The sequence below is a fragment of the Plasmodium vivax genome, chromosome 8 (genome assembly GCF_000002415.2).
Source record: "Plasmodium vivax chromosome 8, whole genome shotgun sequence".
NCBI lineage: Eukaryota > Apicomplexa > Aconoidasida > Haemosporida > Plasmodiidae > Plasmodium > Plasmodium vivax.
The window spans coordinates 1411174-1427198 of record NC_009913.1 but is presented as its reverse complement, the minus strand read 5'-3'; the positions used below and the strand labels follow the sequence as shown (position 1 = coordinate 1427198).

The window sequence follows — 16025 nt, the reverse complement described above, 5'->3', positions numbered from 1 at the left end:
CATTTAAAAGGGGGGAAGGAGGAGAGAGAGATAGCGAGAGGGAGGGGTCGCGCTAAAAACAGTTGACCAGTTCGCCTCGCCAAGTTTGCTTCGTCCCTTTGCTAGGCATGCGAAGATGAACACGCGTGCAGGGGAATTTTTGTGAACATGCATTTGTCCCTACGCTGGCATGGCATGAGTACACGTATCCATGTGCAAGGGTGAAGCATACACTTATTATCTGCCTCAAAATGGGGAAAAAAAAAAAAAAAAAAAAAAACACCTTCACATTCGCAGTGCTGCGCTGAATAGCTTCGCGACAAAATTGAAAACTTCGGTAGGGCTATTCGGCAAGCGGGAGGCAGCTCAAACAAGAGGGTGGAACGGGTGGAAAAAATGGAAATAAAGAAACACCAAAAGGGGGAAAAGGAAGGGAAAAAGGAAAGAAAAAATGGAAGAGGGAAGGAAGAGGGAAAGAAGTGCAAACTTGCGCTAAACGTTATGGCCATTCTCGAACATCAGGAGAGGGTTCCCCTTCTGTGCCATCCGTGCACTCAAAAGTATGTGTATGCTTTTTGCCACGCGGAAAAAAAAAAAAAAAAAAAAAAAAAAAAATAATTCAAATTGAGGAAAACGAGAAGGCATACCATATGGGGCAATTCCAGTCAGTCCGAGAGGGGAAAAAAAAAATTGCTCCTCGTAGGTTCGCCCTTTTTGATATACCTTCCTCTTTTTTTTTAATACACTTTTGTTATTTTAATATGGCCGCTTCACCAACTAGACGTTTTACAAAGCAGAGGTGGAGTGGAACACGTTCGCGCGGCGCTGTATGAGCGTGCATGTGTAAAGTTTCGCCCGCTCGCAATTGTGCCATCCCCGCGATGTTTGCTTTTGCACATTAGGCGGTTGATTGGTTGATTGGTTGATTGGTTGATTGGTTGATTGGTTTATTGGTTTACTCGTTTATCCGTTTATTGGTTTATTTATTTTTTTTTTTCACCCTCCTCGACGCGGGGTTGACCAGTGCGGCCCTTTGAAGGCCTTCCCGCGCTTCTCCTTTGCCCTTCTGGCCGCTCGCCATTTCGCGCGGCGCGGTGTGCAAAGAGGGACGTGCGAGTGGTGTGATGGTCGGCGTAGTGGTAGGAGGTGTAATGTCATAGAGGCAAACGACTCGGCGGTGAATGCCTCTACGGCGCGACACCCCCGCTGTGCGATTGCCGAATGGACGAACGGCCCAGCCGCGCGCGCAAGGTATTCCCCGACTAAAGGGGTGTATGCCCCTCCGTGTGGCGCTTCCCGCTGTTCGCGCGGTTCGCACGGTTGCCACTTCGCCTCGACAGGTGCGGTGCCGAGGCAGCGTTTCGAATGGGATCACCACTGCTGCTGTGCGATGCTTCTCCAGGTGGAAGGGGCCAAAGCGGAAATAAAAAAAATAAAAATGAAAAAATAAATAAATAACAAATTAATTAACGAATCAATTAACGAATCAATACAGGCGTAACAGCACAGCGACGTGCGCGTGCGGCTTTTCCCCCTTCTGCACAACGCCTGGGCAAAAGCGGGCTACAAGCAGCCGTGCCATCGTCCTCTCGGTTGAACGAATTAGCCCCAGGGGGGGATACTTCGAAAAGGGGTCCACTTATTGGTTAATCTTGTTTTTTTTTTCTCTTTTTTTTCCTCCCCCAAGATGAGAAACGCCAAATGGTCCTCACCTCGTCAGTAATTTTTGCAAAAAGGGTTAGGACGAACCTGCACGTGCATGTGGTAGGTATCGTTTGGGGAGTGCCCCTTCTCCCTTCCCGCGATTGCCAACTGGGGGAATTTCTACATGAAGGGGCTGCCCAAGGATAGCAGTGAAGAGGTTCCTCTCCTCCTCCACCCCGGTGGCTGCTTCTTCCCCTAAGTTAAGTACTACACAAAGGGGGAAAACCGAAATGGACTTTTACACCTCTCATTTCACTGCCCCATTTTGGAGACAATGCAATGGAAAAAAAAAAAAAAAAAAGGGAAGGTACATTGTGAAGAATACACTACACACATGTGTAGTTGCTCAATTATGCGTTCATCTGTGGCTCCCCCCCCCCCATGTGCGTAACCCCCTAGGTCCAATTTAATGACTAAGTTTGTGGCTCTCCTCAGCGTGTGCTCCATCATTTTCCATTTTTGCGGGGCGTTCAAGCTACCGCATTGTTGCGAAAGGTGGGTGCTGCGGAGTGGAGGAGGACATCCCGTTGGCGCCACGCAGCGGCACGGCGTCTACCCCAGCAAGGGCAAAGGGAGAGAAGGGATAGGCAACAATGCACCGCCCTGCTACCACAACAGACTGCGAAACCATGGGGGGAATAACCACACCAGGGTGTTTTACAAAAGCAAAAAGGAAAGGGACATCCAGGAGTCAGGCTACCTATACCCCTTCGATCACTTAGAGAAAAAAAAAACGAAATTTCCTCCGGACCCCTACCAGCCAAGTGACGAAGAGAGGGAAGAAAACGCGGCAGATGTGCTCGATGAGCAGCTAAGCGATGATGAGCTGCTCAGCTTTGACGAGGACGACGATGCGAAGAGGCACTTTGGGGAGACAACCTTCAACGCGCCCATCAGTGGGGGCGGCGCGGATGGCGCGGAGGACGCGGATGGTGTGGATGCTGCAGATGGTACTGATGGCGCGGATGACGCAGAGGGGGCGAATGTTTCCGACCAGGCGGACGAGCTCATCCCGCGCGAGCTCGTGGCGGAGGCCGCTAAACGGAGCGCCGCTCCAGACGAACCGCAGCGCGAACGGGAGGTGGTAACGATCAGCGTGCATTCCGCAGGAGAAGAGAGAATCGAAGCAGAAGTGATGAAGGACCAGCTGTACTACCTCTTTCACTCCTCCATGGACAGCGCCTTCATCGAGTTCTTTCGACTGCAAATAGAGTTGTCAATCCGTTCAGAGGAGAAAAACATATCCGCAGCGTACACCTTTGGGGAAAGCAACTACCAGGTGCCAATATCGTGTGTGGAAGACCTAATAAACTTTTCCAATCGTTTGCAAAAATTGCTGACCAGCAGAATGGAAGATGCTCGCAGGGACCAAACCGATGGAGAGATGACCTACTTGAGCAAAAGCATGCGGAAAGAACTCGAGAGGGGGAAAAAACAAAGGAACATCACACACACGTCGAAAAGGAACTTACAGATGAGCATCGAGTCGTCCTTAAAGCTGATTGAAAAGTGCACCGAAAAGATGTACAGGCAAAACTATGAACGTACTTTGCACGATTTAAAATTAGCCTACAGCATGCTGCCGTGTAAATACTACGGATTTTTCCTCTCCAGCATTTGTGCCAACATATCGATGCTGTCCTACTACACAAATGACATGCAAGGCGCGTTGAACTTTTCGCTAAAGGCAATAAAGTACGAACCCAAATACGCGTTGGCGTGGAAATGCCTGGGAGATGCTTACAGAAGCTTCCGCAAATTTTGGCAGGCCCACAATTTCTACGAGATAGCAATACACTTGGGGTATACAGACGATAAGGGAGAGAACTTCAAAGAAATCGTGGCCGAGTTAAAAAAATTGACTGTGGCTGCTTTGAAGAAGGCAGATATGTTGAAGGAAAATATGAACAACTGCAGCAACGTTGTCGTGAAGAAGAACATCGGAATTGTGTTGAACAAAAATCCGGATTCGATTGGGGGCTGTTACGTCTCCTACATCATTGAGGGGGGAAAAGCGAGCAAAAAGAATTTCCACCACGGGGACCAAATCGTTGCACTTAACAACATCGTGACGTATGGGAAGCCAATTGACTTTTGCCTGAAAGCTTTCCAAAAGAATGAGGGCTCCTACGACATCGTCTTTTTCAGGGGCAACATTATCGAGCTGTACGGCCTGCGCGCCTACCAGTATTTGCTCGAGCGTGGCCTTTTTCACACCCTCTTTGAAAACGAAAAAATCGCGTCCTTCAAGCGGAACGAGGCCATTCTGTTTGACTTGCGCGGGTTCGGCACCTTTTCCGAGTACGGCGTGTCGCTGGGGGGGGCGTAAATGAGGCGGTAAAGTGGGGCGGTAAAGTGAGGAGGGCAAACGAGCCATTCAAATGAGCCATCCAAACGAGCTAGCCAAACGAGCTAGCCAATCGCCCCACGTGTGCAAAGAAAATCCCCGAACGGGGAGATTTACCTGAACGGTGCAGGCGACGTTGGCGCGGCACCCCAGACACGAAGGGGGCTCAGCCCACATTTGCTGCCACTCACGTGTTACACAGCCGCCATTCACACGCTACGCCACCGCCATTCTAACGTTATGCCCATTTTTTTTGTATCAAATTGGTTCCGCGCGGCAACTGCGAAATCGCCTTGCCGGTCATAAAAAGGTGAAAAAAATATGAACATAAAAAAAAAAAAAAAAAAAAAAAAACACACACACAAAAGCAAGCAAAAACGCACACACTTACGCACACACTTACGCTCACACACGCTCACTCGTCAGTCACCCCTCGCCCGCCGCTGCGAGTACAGTATTTTATCGTACAGGTTTACGAACGCCTCGTACTTCTCCACGTCCCGCTTGGTCCACTTCTTGGTGGGCTTCCGTATGTCCTGGCGTTTGCTCGTGCAGCTGGTTTGGAACTTCTCCCGCAGCTTCTGTATATGGATGGGTATTTGGCAGTCACTCAGGAAGGAGCGGAAGTTCTGCTCGTAAGACCTGCGCAGGGGGGCTGAAAAGAGTTTGTTCTCCTTGTAGAAGAAGAAGGCCAGGAATTTAATGGCACTCAGCTTCACGCTCAGCCCGGGGTAAAGCGGTCGGTGTTTTCCCAACTCGTACAGCGCCTGGCAGAGGATGTCATACAGGTAGGTCTTCAGATAAACCATCGTAGTGACATCATTTTGGTTTTTCATTTTTTCAAAAATAATTTCGAAAATATTTTGATTGTTTAAGTAGTCCCCATGATTGTTTACAAACTTTTCCATTTTTTCTTCATTTTCGAACAGGTAAAGTTTTTGTTGGTACTTTATGCAGCACTGTTTGTTCCCCTTGACGAAATTGTTTTGGTCCCTCAGGCTGACCAAGCAGAAGCCTTCATTTTCGATTTTCTCATTTTCTTCCACTTGGTCTATTTTTTCGAATGTGGCTAGCGGTTCCTCTATGGCGGTGAACTCCGCGGGGTTCTTCTCGAACGTGGCCACTTCCTCGGGGGTACTCACCAGGTAGAAGCAACCGTCATGGTTCACTGTGTAGTGGTCGAATACATTGCACTTTTGCAAAATGTTTTTGTTCTTATACGTAACTAGGCAGTAGTGATCAAACTTTATTTCCTGTTCATAATTTTCCCTTTCTTCCAGATTGAACCCTTTGAAGTAGGCCGTCTTGTGGTTGTACTTGTATCGCTTGTACCTTTGGTAGTTTTTTATTGTCTCCTCTATTTCGTTCGTCAGCTTGCACTTCATTTTCCACACGTTTGTGTGCTCTACGTGGATTACGTTGTTATATTTTGGCTTGAACGTCTGCTCGAGGTACTTCACAAATGGGTAGTACTGGGGGAATGTCTCTTCAGTGCGCGGGGGGTGGCACCTTCTTCCCCCTGCATGGTTCTTCTGCACCGTTTGGGAGGCGGCACTTTCCGAATGGGTTGATCCCACTGGGGGCCTCCTCCCCCCCCTGTGCAGTATAAAAACCAAGTGGGGGATCTTTTTCTCTTTGAGGAGATGCTCCAGTTGGCACTTGCTATAGGGGAGGTTGCACAGGATGCACCCATGAGCGAGGACATCGTACTGGTTCATCCGAATGCGCAGGAGCTCCATGATGTCTGCATCGGTTAAGCGGTTCGTCTGCATAAGTTGCTTATATGTGCCAATTTGGGAACCAAAGGAGAGTAAACTTTGCAGGTGAATCACCGCACATTTGGTGCTCCTGGCCAACTCATCATACAAGTCTTCCATTTTTCCATCCGAATAGACGAGTACGAATGGGAGGACAAAGCAGGGGTCCGGTTTCATCTGTTTCAAGTAGCAAATGGGATTCTTGCTGAACATGTTCAGCTCCTCCTCCGTTTTGAAATAAAATAAAAACGAGTTATACAGAAGGAGGTACTCCGTGTCTACGTCCACGAAGCTATCGATGTTAACCGGAGAGTAATAATAAAAAACGGACAATTTGGCGTAGTTATTTTTTTTTAAAAAGTGAGCCCATAACTTGTCTACCCTCTTTACGTTCAGCTGATGGAAGAGACTGTTCCTATGCTGGAGTAGGCCTCTCAGTTTGCTCTCTATGGATGCCTTCACCTTCGTCATGTGTATTTTCCCTGCGTCGATGCACCACACGTTGGTGTTGTTTCTCAATCGGTTGACGATTTGCTGGTTTTTCTTCGACGTTTTTTTTATTTTGCTGAGTAGCCTCTTTTCTACCTCTGCGAATGGATGTTTGGTTTGTGTGTTCTTTTCCCCCTTGGAGTTCTCCCCCCTGATTGTTTCCTTTTTCTGGCTATCCCCTTTGCTGCGGGTTGCCTCTCCTTCGTTGAAGCAACCTGCCTTCTCCCACGACGCTTTGAGGCTACACTTCAAATAAATCACATGCTCGGGGATCCTAAAGGCGCATTTCAAAATTTTCTCAAAAGAGTTTAACACGTTTTCTGCTAGGAAGCGGTACTTACTGTTTAGCAACTCCTTTTCGTTTTTTTTTAAAAATATTTTTTTAATTTGCTCTGCCTTGGGGTTGTTCTGGAGGTAGGCGTCGGGGTCTTCCTCCGAGGGGGGGTCACTTTGGGCGGCCTCTCCCTCGGAGGGGGTCCCCTGTGAAGAGGCCCCATCGGAGAAGTCGCCACCACGTTGAGAGGCACGTTGAGAGATACTTCCATGTACACTTCCCTGCCCACCTTGCTGCCCATCTTGCTGCCCACCTCGCTGCGCGCGCCCCCCGAGGCAACGCCTCACCTGCGCGCCGGACGCCGCGCGGAAGAGACCCCCGCCCGAGGGGGAGAACCGGATGATGCACTTGCCCAGCCGCTCATGCAGGACGACGCGCATGGCCACAATTTTGGCCACGTTCAAAACGAGGTTGAAAGGCTTGACGCGCGAAAAGAGCACGTCCACCATTTGCTGCTCCTCCTCCAGTGAGTACTCCTCCGAGGGGTTCACGCAGCTGATGTTGTTCTCTAAGTAGTCCACATCTGCCTTGTTCAGGTGAATTTCACCCTCTTGAAATTTAGCTAGCCAGTTAGAACCCAAAAGGAAGTTCCCAAGTACATGGTTCCTCTTCTTCCTGTTCTTTCCATCCGTGAGCTTGAAAAGGTAAACATATTTGAGGATGTAAATGCAGGCGGGTCCAAATGTTTGGGTAAATTCCTTCTGCACATCTACACACTGCAGAAACAATTTGCACGCAATGGTCTCAATTTCCTTTGCAAAATGGCACCCCTCATCAGTTAGGAGGAGCACCCTCAAGGGAGGCACGGGCAACTCTCCCGAGTAGGATTCTTTGCTTTGGCTAAACTGGAACGCATTATATAGGTTAGACAGGTGGTGCACCTTCCCTCCATAGACCAGCTTTACACCTTTCGAGCTTTTATAAAGCCACTTATGCTTCGCTAAAACGTAAGGACAATACACATTGGTGAAGGAGCAGAGTAGCTTGTCCGCCAGGGTCTCATCCCTCAGTACCTCGCTGTAGTCATAATAGGAGTGCACATACGGGTTCAGCATCTTCCTCACTTCATTTGCAAAATAATTTGGGTTCATCTCGGTGCCCATTTTGAGGTAATGCACCTGGTACTTTGCTTTCCTCAGGCGTTCCAACTCTTTTGTGTAGTGCTTGCTGCAAACATACATGGGGTCCTCCCTCCATCCAGTTTCACTTGCAGCATCACCGCCCCTCTCGGTTCGTCTCACTACCCCCTCATAGATCTTCTGTCTCATTTGCCTCTTCTCCTTCTTCTTCAAATCAAACGCGATGATGGTGTCAATCTGGAGGTTCACTCTTTTTAGGTACTCGAACACTTTGCTGTTCAGGGGCAGCCCCGTTATGATGAAATGGGTGCCTCGAGGGGTGGTCCCCAATGGGGGGCCATCTAAAGAGGGTTGCCCCGACGTAAAGTCATAGTCACTTCGGCTTTCTAGCTCCTGGGCGTACTTCCCATTTTCATCCTCCAGCTGGGTTGCCACTGCGCCGATTAGCCGGTCAATCGTTTCGTTTATGCTACCCAACGTGGTGCACCTAAATAGGTCGCTCAATAGGGAGGTGAATTGGACGCCCGCCTCGGAGGACCTCCCTTGCGCTATTAGCAGGCTGTGCAGCGCCCTGATTTTCACTGCCTTTAGGGAAATGCTCCTCTGGGGGGCCTCATCTGGGGGGGCCTCTCCAGGGGAGTCCTCATCTGAAGGGTTCTCATCTGAAGGGTCCTCTTCTGTGGGGTTCTCTTCTGTAGGGTCCTCTTCTTGGGAGCCCCCTTCTTGGGAACCCTCTTCTGTGTGGTCCGCCCCATTTGTGCACCCCCCTACGAAGGCGCGTTCAAATTGCCGCCTCAACTCGTGCAGCGCCTCCTCCACTTGGCGAAGGACGAACACATTGAAGGAGCGCGCCTTGTTCATCCGCAGGCAGAGGTGCCGCACGATGAAGAGGGGCGACACCGTTTTGCCCTCCACGAGTCGGTTGATCTCGAACATGTAGGTGTCCACGCTGGGGGGGGTGCCCACATTGGTGGGGGGGTCTTCGCAGGTGTAGGATTTCCCCACCCCCTTTTCTTCCCCCTTTTCTGCTCCTTTTTCTTCCCCCTTTTCTGCTCCTTTTTCTTCCCCCTTTTCTGCCCCATTTTCTTCCCCCTTTTCTGCTCCTTTCTCATCCCCCTTCTCTTCCCACTCCCCGGAGAGGAACTCCCCCCCGAAGTAGTCCTCCAAGTCGATGTGCACCACCCGTTCCCTCTGCCTGACCATGTTCATAACTTTTTTCTTCACGTCCACGCTGGAAAAATAAATGACCATGGTGAAGCCTATGTTTTCCTTTATCTTTCTGCTCGAGTAAAATTTGGGGTACATCAGGAACTCCCTCATCTTTGCTGCGCTCTCCAGGAGGTACATTCTGTTTTTATAGGTGGCCATGAATCGCTTCCTTCCCTTTGCGAACCTCCTCTCGTTGATGTAGGTCACTGGGCAGTACTTGTAGAAGGCCCCCCAGTGCCGGTAGTAGCGCAGGTTCGTTTGGCGGTCGCTGAACTTGGCCATTTGGCGGTCGCTTAACTGGGATTGCGCCTGTCTGCCGCTCTCCCCTCGAGCGGGGCCTTCTTGCTCTCCACTCGCCTGGGCGGCTCCCCCGTCTGCGTCTTCCCCATGATCGGAGGGGACTCCACCAACTGTGTCAACTGCGTCAACCATGTCAGCTCCATCAACTCGATCAACTGCGTCATCCCCACTGCCGCCTTCCAACGCCTCGACGCCCCCTTCCAGGGGGGACTCCCTCCCCGCGACCCTCCTCCTCAGGTTCACCACCAAAACGCCAGACCCCCCCTCCGGGCTGTACTTGAACGGGAAAAAATTATTTTTCACATGGTAGGAGAATTCATTTCTAATCATGTTGATGTGGAAGATGTTCCAGAGGGAGTCCTCCTTCGGCCCGTCTGGTTTGTCTCGTTCATCCGGTCTGCCTCGCCCCTTCGCCCTGCCGCGTCTCCCGGCGCTCCCCTGGCCGACCAAATCCACGCGGATGACTCGGATGCCGAACTTTTCCTCCAGCGCGCGGGACACGTCAGCCGCGTCAGCAGTATCAGCCGTATCAGCCGCTTCCGCTTCTTCCCCCCCTTCCGCCGCTCCCGCCGCTCCTGCCGCTTCTGCCGCTCCCCCCTCGTGCAACTCGTGCACCCGCTCGACCAGCAGCCGAATGTCCCTCTCCAACTTCATGCCGCGGACGCTCCCCCTCAGCTCGGCATAGTACCCCCCGTAGTACTTCACAGGGTCGTCGCACCTGTATACGTAGCACATCTCCTTATTCATTTGGCTCAGGTAGTTTTCACTTATATTTTCTACGTTTAGGATTCCTCGGGGGGTTCGCTTTGCTTCTGCGTTTTCTTTGCTGGGCTGCTTACGGGGGGAGGTGGCCTTGCCGCCTTCCTTGCCGCCTTCCTCGCCGTCTCCCTCGCCGGTCTCATCCGTATCTGCGCTCTCCCCATCGGTCTCACCTTCATCTGTGCTGTCCTCGTCGGTTTCGCCCTCGTCTGTCTCATCCTCATCTGCCTCATCCTCATCGGTCTCACCTTCGTCTGCCTCGCCTTCTTCTGCGCTCTCCTCACCCGTGGCTGGCCCCCCTTGGGCGTAGTTCTCCTCCGACCCCCCCACCGTCAGGCATTCCTCCTCTGCGCACGCGTCCTCATCGGCCGTTTCAGGAGGGTCTGAGCCGCTCGCAGTGTTAGTAGTGTTAGTAGCGGCCGTAGCGTCCGCAGATTCGGGAAGTCGCTCCCTCTCTAACACCCGCAACACCTGTTCGTTGTCTCCATCAAACTGCTCATTTGTAGAGCCCCCCTCTGAAGCCTCCTCATCCCCCTCGTCCGCTTCATCCCCCTCTTCCCCCTCGCTAGAACCCACAGAAGAGGCGACTCCGGACGAGTTGCTCGTCTTTTCCTTTTTCTCTTTCCCTAAGTTGTCACCCAGATGAGCATCCTTCCCATCAACGTTTGTCATCTGGGGTGGTCCAGAGATCCTTTCGCGGAAGAGGTTCAGCAGGTCTTCGTAGATGCGCTCCACATGGGTTCGTTCCTCGCGCCTGTGTGGGGGATGAAAAGTGGGTAGAAATGAACCCGCATGAGGCGCACATGTAGGAGATGTGCTCTCACGAAAGGGAGACTAAGCTGGGTCAGTCATAGCGGTCGGCCAAAGCGGTCAGCCAAAGCGGTCGGCCAAAGCGGTCAGCCAAAGCGGTCAGCCAAAGCGGTCGGCCAAAGCGGTCAGCCATAGCAGGCCAACCATACCGCCCAACAGAGTGACCTACCTGCCCACCCCCGCATGCTCCCGCAGAAGGATGCAGAAGCAGGGGAAGCTGTCCTTAAAGGGGTTGGCGAGAATCAAGTTGCGGTCCTCCACGAGAAACGTAGCCACATGAGTGACCCCCTCCCCCTTCGGGACATTTTTAAGGAAATTCATATTGAGGAAGCTCATATAATTGAGGTAATTCAAAGAGGAGAGCTTCTTCCATTTGCAGAGAAAGTACTCCCAGTAATTTAAAAACTCTCCTGTCAAATATAAAAGGGAACCATTATTTTTGGAAATCACACTGTTTAGGAATTCCAATGTGAGGTCCATCACCTTCTTACAGTCGATGCTCTTCCCCTCCTTCAGATCTTCGTTGATTAGTTTCCCTAGTGGAGACAAGAATCGATTTTCCAGCGTTACGTTTCTTCTTAATACTAGAGACGGCTCGATGAGAGCCACTTTCAATCGTTTGGCGAGACTGTAGACGTGCTGCTCTCTCCTCCTGGACAGGACTAGGAAGTTCTCCCTCTTGTTCCTTCGGTTTATTTTGATGAAGTTCCTCATTTTGTGCGAGTCCTCCACCAGCAGGTACTTCGTCTTGCAGCGGTTAGCAACGTTAGCGGGGGGAGCGGTGGTAGCCACACCAGCAGAGTTAGCCACGTCAGCAGAGTTAGCCACACCAGCAGGGGTAGCCACGCCAGCAGGGCCGGCCTCTCCCCCAGTTAGTGCTTGCAATTGCGGTGCACCTCCGGTGAACCCTCCCCCGGGAGACGCTCCCCCCGCGGTGATGCCTCCCTCGAGAGAAGCACCCCCCGAGGGGATGCCTCCACCCAGTGCACCTCCCTCTCCGCCTTCTTCAGGAGCCACCTCCCCCTTCATGGCTCGCTCTGTAGCCTCCATTTGTTTGGCAGCCCTCTCAGGTGTCTCCCCTTCTGTAGCCTTCACTTTGTTGGTGGCTCTTCCAGGTGTCTCCTCTTCTTTCGCGGCCCCTTCTGCAGCCTTCGCTTTTTTGGTGGCTCTTTCAGGTGTCTCCTCCCCCTTCATGGCCCGATCTGTAGCTTCCGCTTTTTTGGTGGCTCTTCCAGGTGGCTCTTCTTCTTTCGTGGGTCGCTCAGGTCTCTCCTCTTCTTTCGTGGCTCGTTTTGTAGCCTCCACTTCTTCCATGACCAGTTTTGTAGCCTCCATTTTTTTGGTGTCCCCTTCTGGAGACCCCTCCTCCTCCTTCATGGTCTGCTCGTCCGGCTGGTCCCCTTTGCTCCTCTCTAGCGATTCACCTTTCGCCTCACCAGGATGGCTAACCACGTCCTCTTTCCCACCGCTCTTCGCACTGCTCTCTAACGACTCACGTTTCGTTCCGCCTAGGTGACTCTCCAGGTCTTTCTCACCAGCAGTGGCCACCCTTTCCACAGCGTTTTGTTGACCAATCTGCGCTGTCTCATCTGTGCCCGTATGAAGGGCCCCCCCTGTGAGAGCTCCCTTCCCTTCGTCTTCCTTCCGAGGCGATGTGGGGGCCCCCCCCGTGGGGCTCTCCCCACCAGGGTATCCACTTACCCCCAGTTCGTCATCATCAAACAGGATACTTCTTACAGCGTCTTGGTTGCGCATTATGTGCTTCACGAGCTCATCCTCCGTTTGGTCAATCAAAAGCGGCGATTTGGCGACCCCCAGCGGTGATTCACCACCCCCAAGCGGTGATTCGCCACCCTTTGACTGGGGTTTGCCACCCGCTATCTCCAATTCACCACTTGGGGAGCCCCTCTCCAACAGCGCATCCTGGTGGCCCTTCTTCAAAACGGCAGCCTCACTCTGAATGATAACTTCGTTTAGGATCTTCCCCATTTCGTTGAAGGTCGTGTTGGCGTCGAAGGGGGAGGTCCCGCTTTTCCCATTTTGGTTCCTCTCATCGACGTCCTTTTTAATTTCCAAGCTGTAGAACAATTCGTCCTTCGGTTCGGAGCTGCTGGTCTCCCCTTGGCTGTCCGCGCCAAGGAGCTCGTTCGCCTGGGAGTCTCCGTCCCCGTCTTCCGGTTCGTCCTCCCAGCCCAGGTGCTCTTCCTCGGACAGGTCAGCGGGGTCAGCAAGGTTAGCAGGGTCAGCCCGCTCACCCCCATCAGCGTGCGCATCGGTCGCCTCCTCTCCGCCTCTCCTTCCTGTCTCCCCCCCCTTGGACGCGCCCCCCCTTTTCATTTTCTTCATAAACAAATCAAAATTCCCCTTGTAGGAGTCCATTTTGCTGGCCATGTCTTTGTTCACCGTCGCGAAGAGTTCCTCCCCATGGTTGGCGGCATCCCCCTGATTAGCGGCGTCCCCCTGATTAGCGGCGTCCCCCTGATTAGCGGCGTCCCCCTGATTAGCGGCGTCCCCCTGATTAGCGGCGTCCCCCCCGTTTGCTGCATCCCCGCGCCCCTGCTCTTTCTTCTGCTCTTTCCTCTGCTCCTGCCCCCCCTTGGCCCGCACCCCCTTGTCCAGCTTGTCATCAAACGAAATGTCCTTTATGTTGAAGGTGGCGTCGGTTGAGCCGTCTGCCAGGGGGACCTTCTTCTCCTTAGCTGCTCCTTCCACGTCGCTCACGCTGGGTTGTCTCTCCAAGAGGGTCCTGCTTTCGTCGAGCAGCTCCCCCATGCTGGCGTCGTTCTTCTTCCCCTTCTTAAGTTTGTCCTTTTCCTGCTTCAGCTCCTCCAAAGTGCGCTTCTCATTTTCGAGGTAATTTTTAGCCTTAAGAAGATCGATTGATTTTTTGGATCTTCCTTCTGGTTGATCCTTCGGCTCGCCCGCGTGGTCCTCCGCCCCTTCAGCGGCTCCCCCTTTGGCTAAGTTGCTTCTCAGCACATCCAGGTATTCTTCGTCCGAGCCATGCGCGGCATCCTTCGGTTCTTCCTCATCGACTATATTCTGCGCCACCGATTTTTCAGAGTCTTCTTTGGGTTGATTCGCAAGCGGGGCGTGGCCTTTTCCTTTTCGAGCCGATACTTCATCGTCACCATCAGCAGGGGGAGCGACCTTCTCGCCTTCACCAGGGAGAGAGTCCTTTTTGCCTTCCCCAACCGATGCGCCTTTATCTCCCCCCACTACTTCTTCTCCTTCTCCTTTTTCTCCCCCCTGAGTGGCGCCCGTCTGGGCCTTCTTCCCCCCTCTGCCTCGTGGGGATCCCTTTGTGGAGTCTTCCTTACCTACTTCACCCGTTGAGTTGCCCTCCACGTCGCTTTTCGCTTTTGCTTCTCCTTTCGATTTCGCCTCCCCTTTCGCTTCTCCTTTCTCTTTCACTTTCTCGTGCGCTTCCCCTTTCGCCTCCCCTTTCGCTTCTCCCTTCGCTTCCCCCCCGCTGCTCAGCTGGGGGAACTCCCCCCGAGCCTCCTTCCCAAGCGCCTCCTCGCCAAAATCCAGGTTCGAGTCCAGACGCAGGAAGTGCCTTTGCTCCGTGGAGACCGGGTCACTCAAGGGGCCCCTCTCCTCCGCACCTGCGCCGTCTGCCTTTGCGCCGCCTGCCTTTGCGCCGCCTGCCTTTGCACCGTCTCCATTTGCACCGTCTCCATTTGCACCGTCTCCATTTGCGTCTTCCCCCTTGGCAGCGCCCCCCCCCTCGTGGTCATCCAAATCGACAAGTTTGCACTCTTTGGTGAATTCCGCAAAGTTGATTCCGTCGATGAGGAGGGAGTTTTCCAGGCGGATTTTTTCGCCATCCGCTTCTCCCCCGTCTTCCGCTCCTTTCCCCTCTTCCACTTCTCCCTCCCCGCTGGCCCCCTTGGTCCTCTCTCGAATTCCCCTCAGCACGTTCATATCTCCTGCCAGGGATCCCTCTGTCTTCCTCCTTCCCTTGTCTCCCTCATTCTGCTTGTCCGCGTTTACTGCAAATGTGAAGGTGTTCCTTCTTGCGGTGCCGCCCTGGGTGGTTGAGTGGGACTGGTCTACCGCTTCTCCCCCTTGTTTCTTTTCGCCCTCCGTTGGGCCATCCCCCAGTTGGTGCTTCTGTTCTTTGGTCTTTCCTTCGCCTGTGAGTGGTGGGAGTGGTACGCGTGGTGTGTGTTGGGGGTGCCAACGAAGGGCGATGCCCCACATAGGGGAGCTTCTACACCAGTGCGGCTGATCCGCCACTCCATTATACGTTGCACCCTCCTGCCTACCTGTTGCACCGAGCGGGTACCGCCCGGGGGAGCACTCGCCCTCCTGGGAGTCTGCCTCATCAAGGTACTCCAGCGGGTTTATCTCATCCACATCCAGCAAGACAATATTCCTCTGCAAATAGGAATCGTGGCTTCTATTGTTCAGAAGATTTTCAAATAAATTTCTGTCCAAGACGTCCTGCGCGTCGAGGTCGTCTTCATAAAGGAAGGACTCCTGCAACTTGTAGCTATCGCTAAACCGTTTTGTAAATTTCTTTTGCAGTTGGTCCACTTGGGTAGATAACCTCTTTATAGATTTCATATTTTTGATGAAGCTACCCGTGCATCTATCATCAGAATGATTCTGTTCATTTTTAGAACCCAAAATTGGGTTCTCAAAGAGAGATAGCTTTTTTCTATTTTCTTTTCTCCTAAAGTGTATCATAATGATGGGCTTCTTTCTAACAACCTCTCCATTCTTCTTCCTAATTTCGATGAAGGTGATTCTGTAAAAGAGAGTCTTCAAAAAATGGGAATAATCATCCGCATTTATGGTCGGAGTCCAAATGTCAGTCAGCTCGAAGAAGGCATTAAAAAAGGATTCAAAGTTTAGATACTTCCTCCCTTTGCAATCATTCTTCCATTCATCACTCACAATTTTTATAACCTCCTTAATGTCAAATTGGGGAATTAGCACTTTACATATTCGGAGCATTATTTTGAAATACTCTACTTTTGTGAATTTGCCATCCAGTGGTTTGTTTAGCACGTTGGTCCAAATGTTCTTTACGCATTGCACAAATTGGGGGTCCTTTTTTATTTCCTCTCTTTCTCTCTTCAGCTCTTCGTTTTCGAATTTGATGTCCCCCTGGTTCAGGTACTGCCTCAGGTCGTCTGGGCCGCCCTTTGCGGGGAACCACTCGGGGGGGGGGTCCGCCATGGTAGGGGAGAAGCCCTATTGGTGGGGGAAGCCCTATTCGGGGAGAAGCACTATTGGGGGAGCTGCCC

The 16025-nt window shown here is 52.2% G+C and overlaps 2 protein-coding genes across 2 annotated transcripts, besides 9 other annotated features; one reads left to right on the top strand and one right to left on the bottom strand.

Moving 5' to 3' along the window:
• Positions 1 to 2092: 2092 nt before the first annotated feature.
• Positions 2093 to 4031, top strand: PVX_119510 (hypothetical protein, conserved; the record flags this gene model as incomplete). Its single annotated transcript, XM_001613049.1, has 1 exon — positions 2093 to 4031. The coding sequence occupies one exon, from the start codon at positions 2093 to 2095 to the stop codon at positions 4010 to 4012; it is 1920 nt and encodes a 639-aa protein (XP_001613099.1). The 3' UTR covers positions 4013 to 4031.
• Positions 2748 to 2780: a microsatellite.
• Positions 2851 to 2874: a microsatellite.
• Positions 3468 to 3490: a microsatellite.
• A 421-nt stretch (positions 4032 to 4452) lies between the features above and the next one.
• On the bottom strand, positions 4453 to 15957 carry PVX_119515 (hypothetical protein, conserved; the record flags this gene model as incomplete). Its single annotated transcript, XM_001613050.1, has 2 exons — positions 4453 to 10711; positions 10937 to 15957. 2 exons carry the CDS (start codon positions 15955 to 15957, stop codon positions 4453 to 4455), a joined length of 11280 nt encoding a protein of 3759 aa, XP_001613100.1.
• Positions 5916 to 5941: a microsatellite.
• Positions 14002 to 14022: a microsatellite.
• Positions 14112 to 14136: a microsatellite.
• Positions 14571 to 14595: a microsatellite.
• Positions 14844 to 14901: a microsatellite.
• Positions 14977 to 15002: a microsatellite.
• Positions 15958 to 16025: the final 68 nt, after the last annotated feature.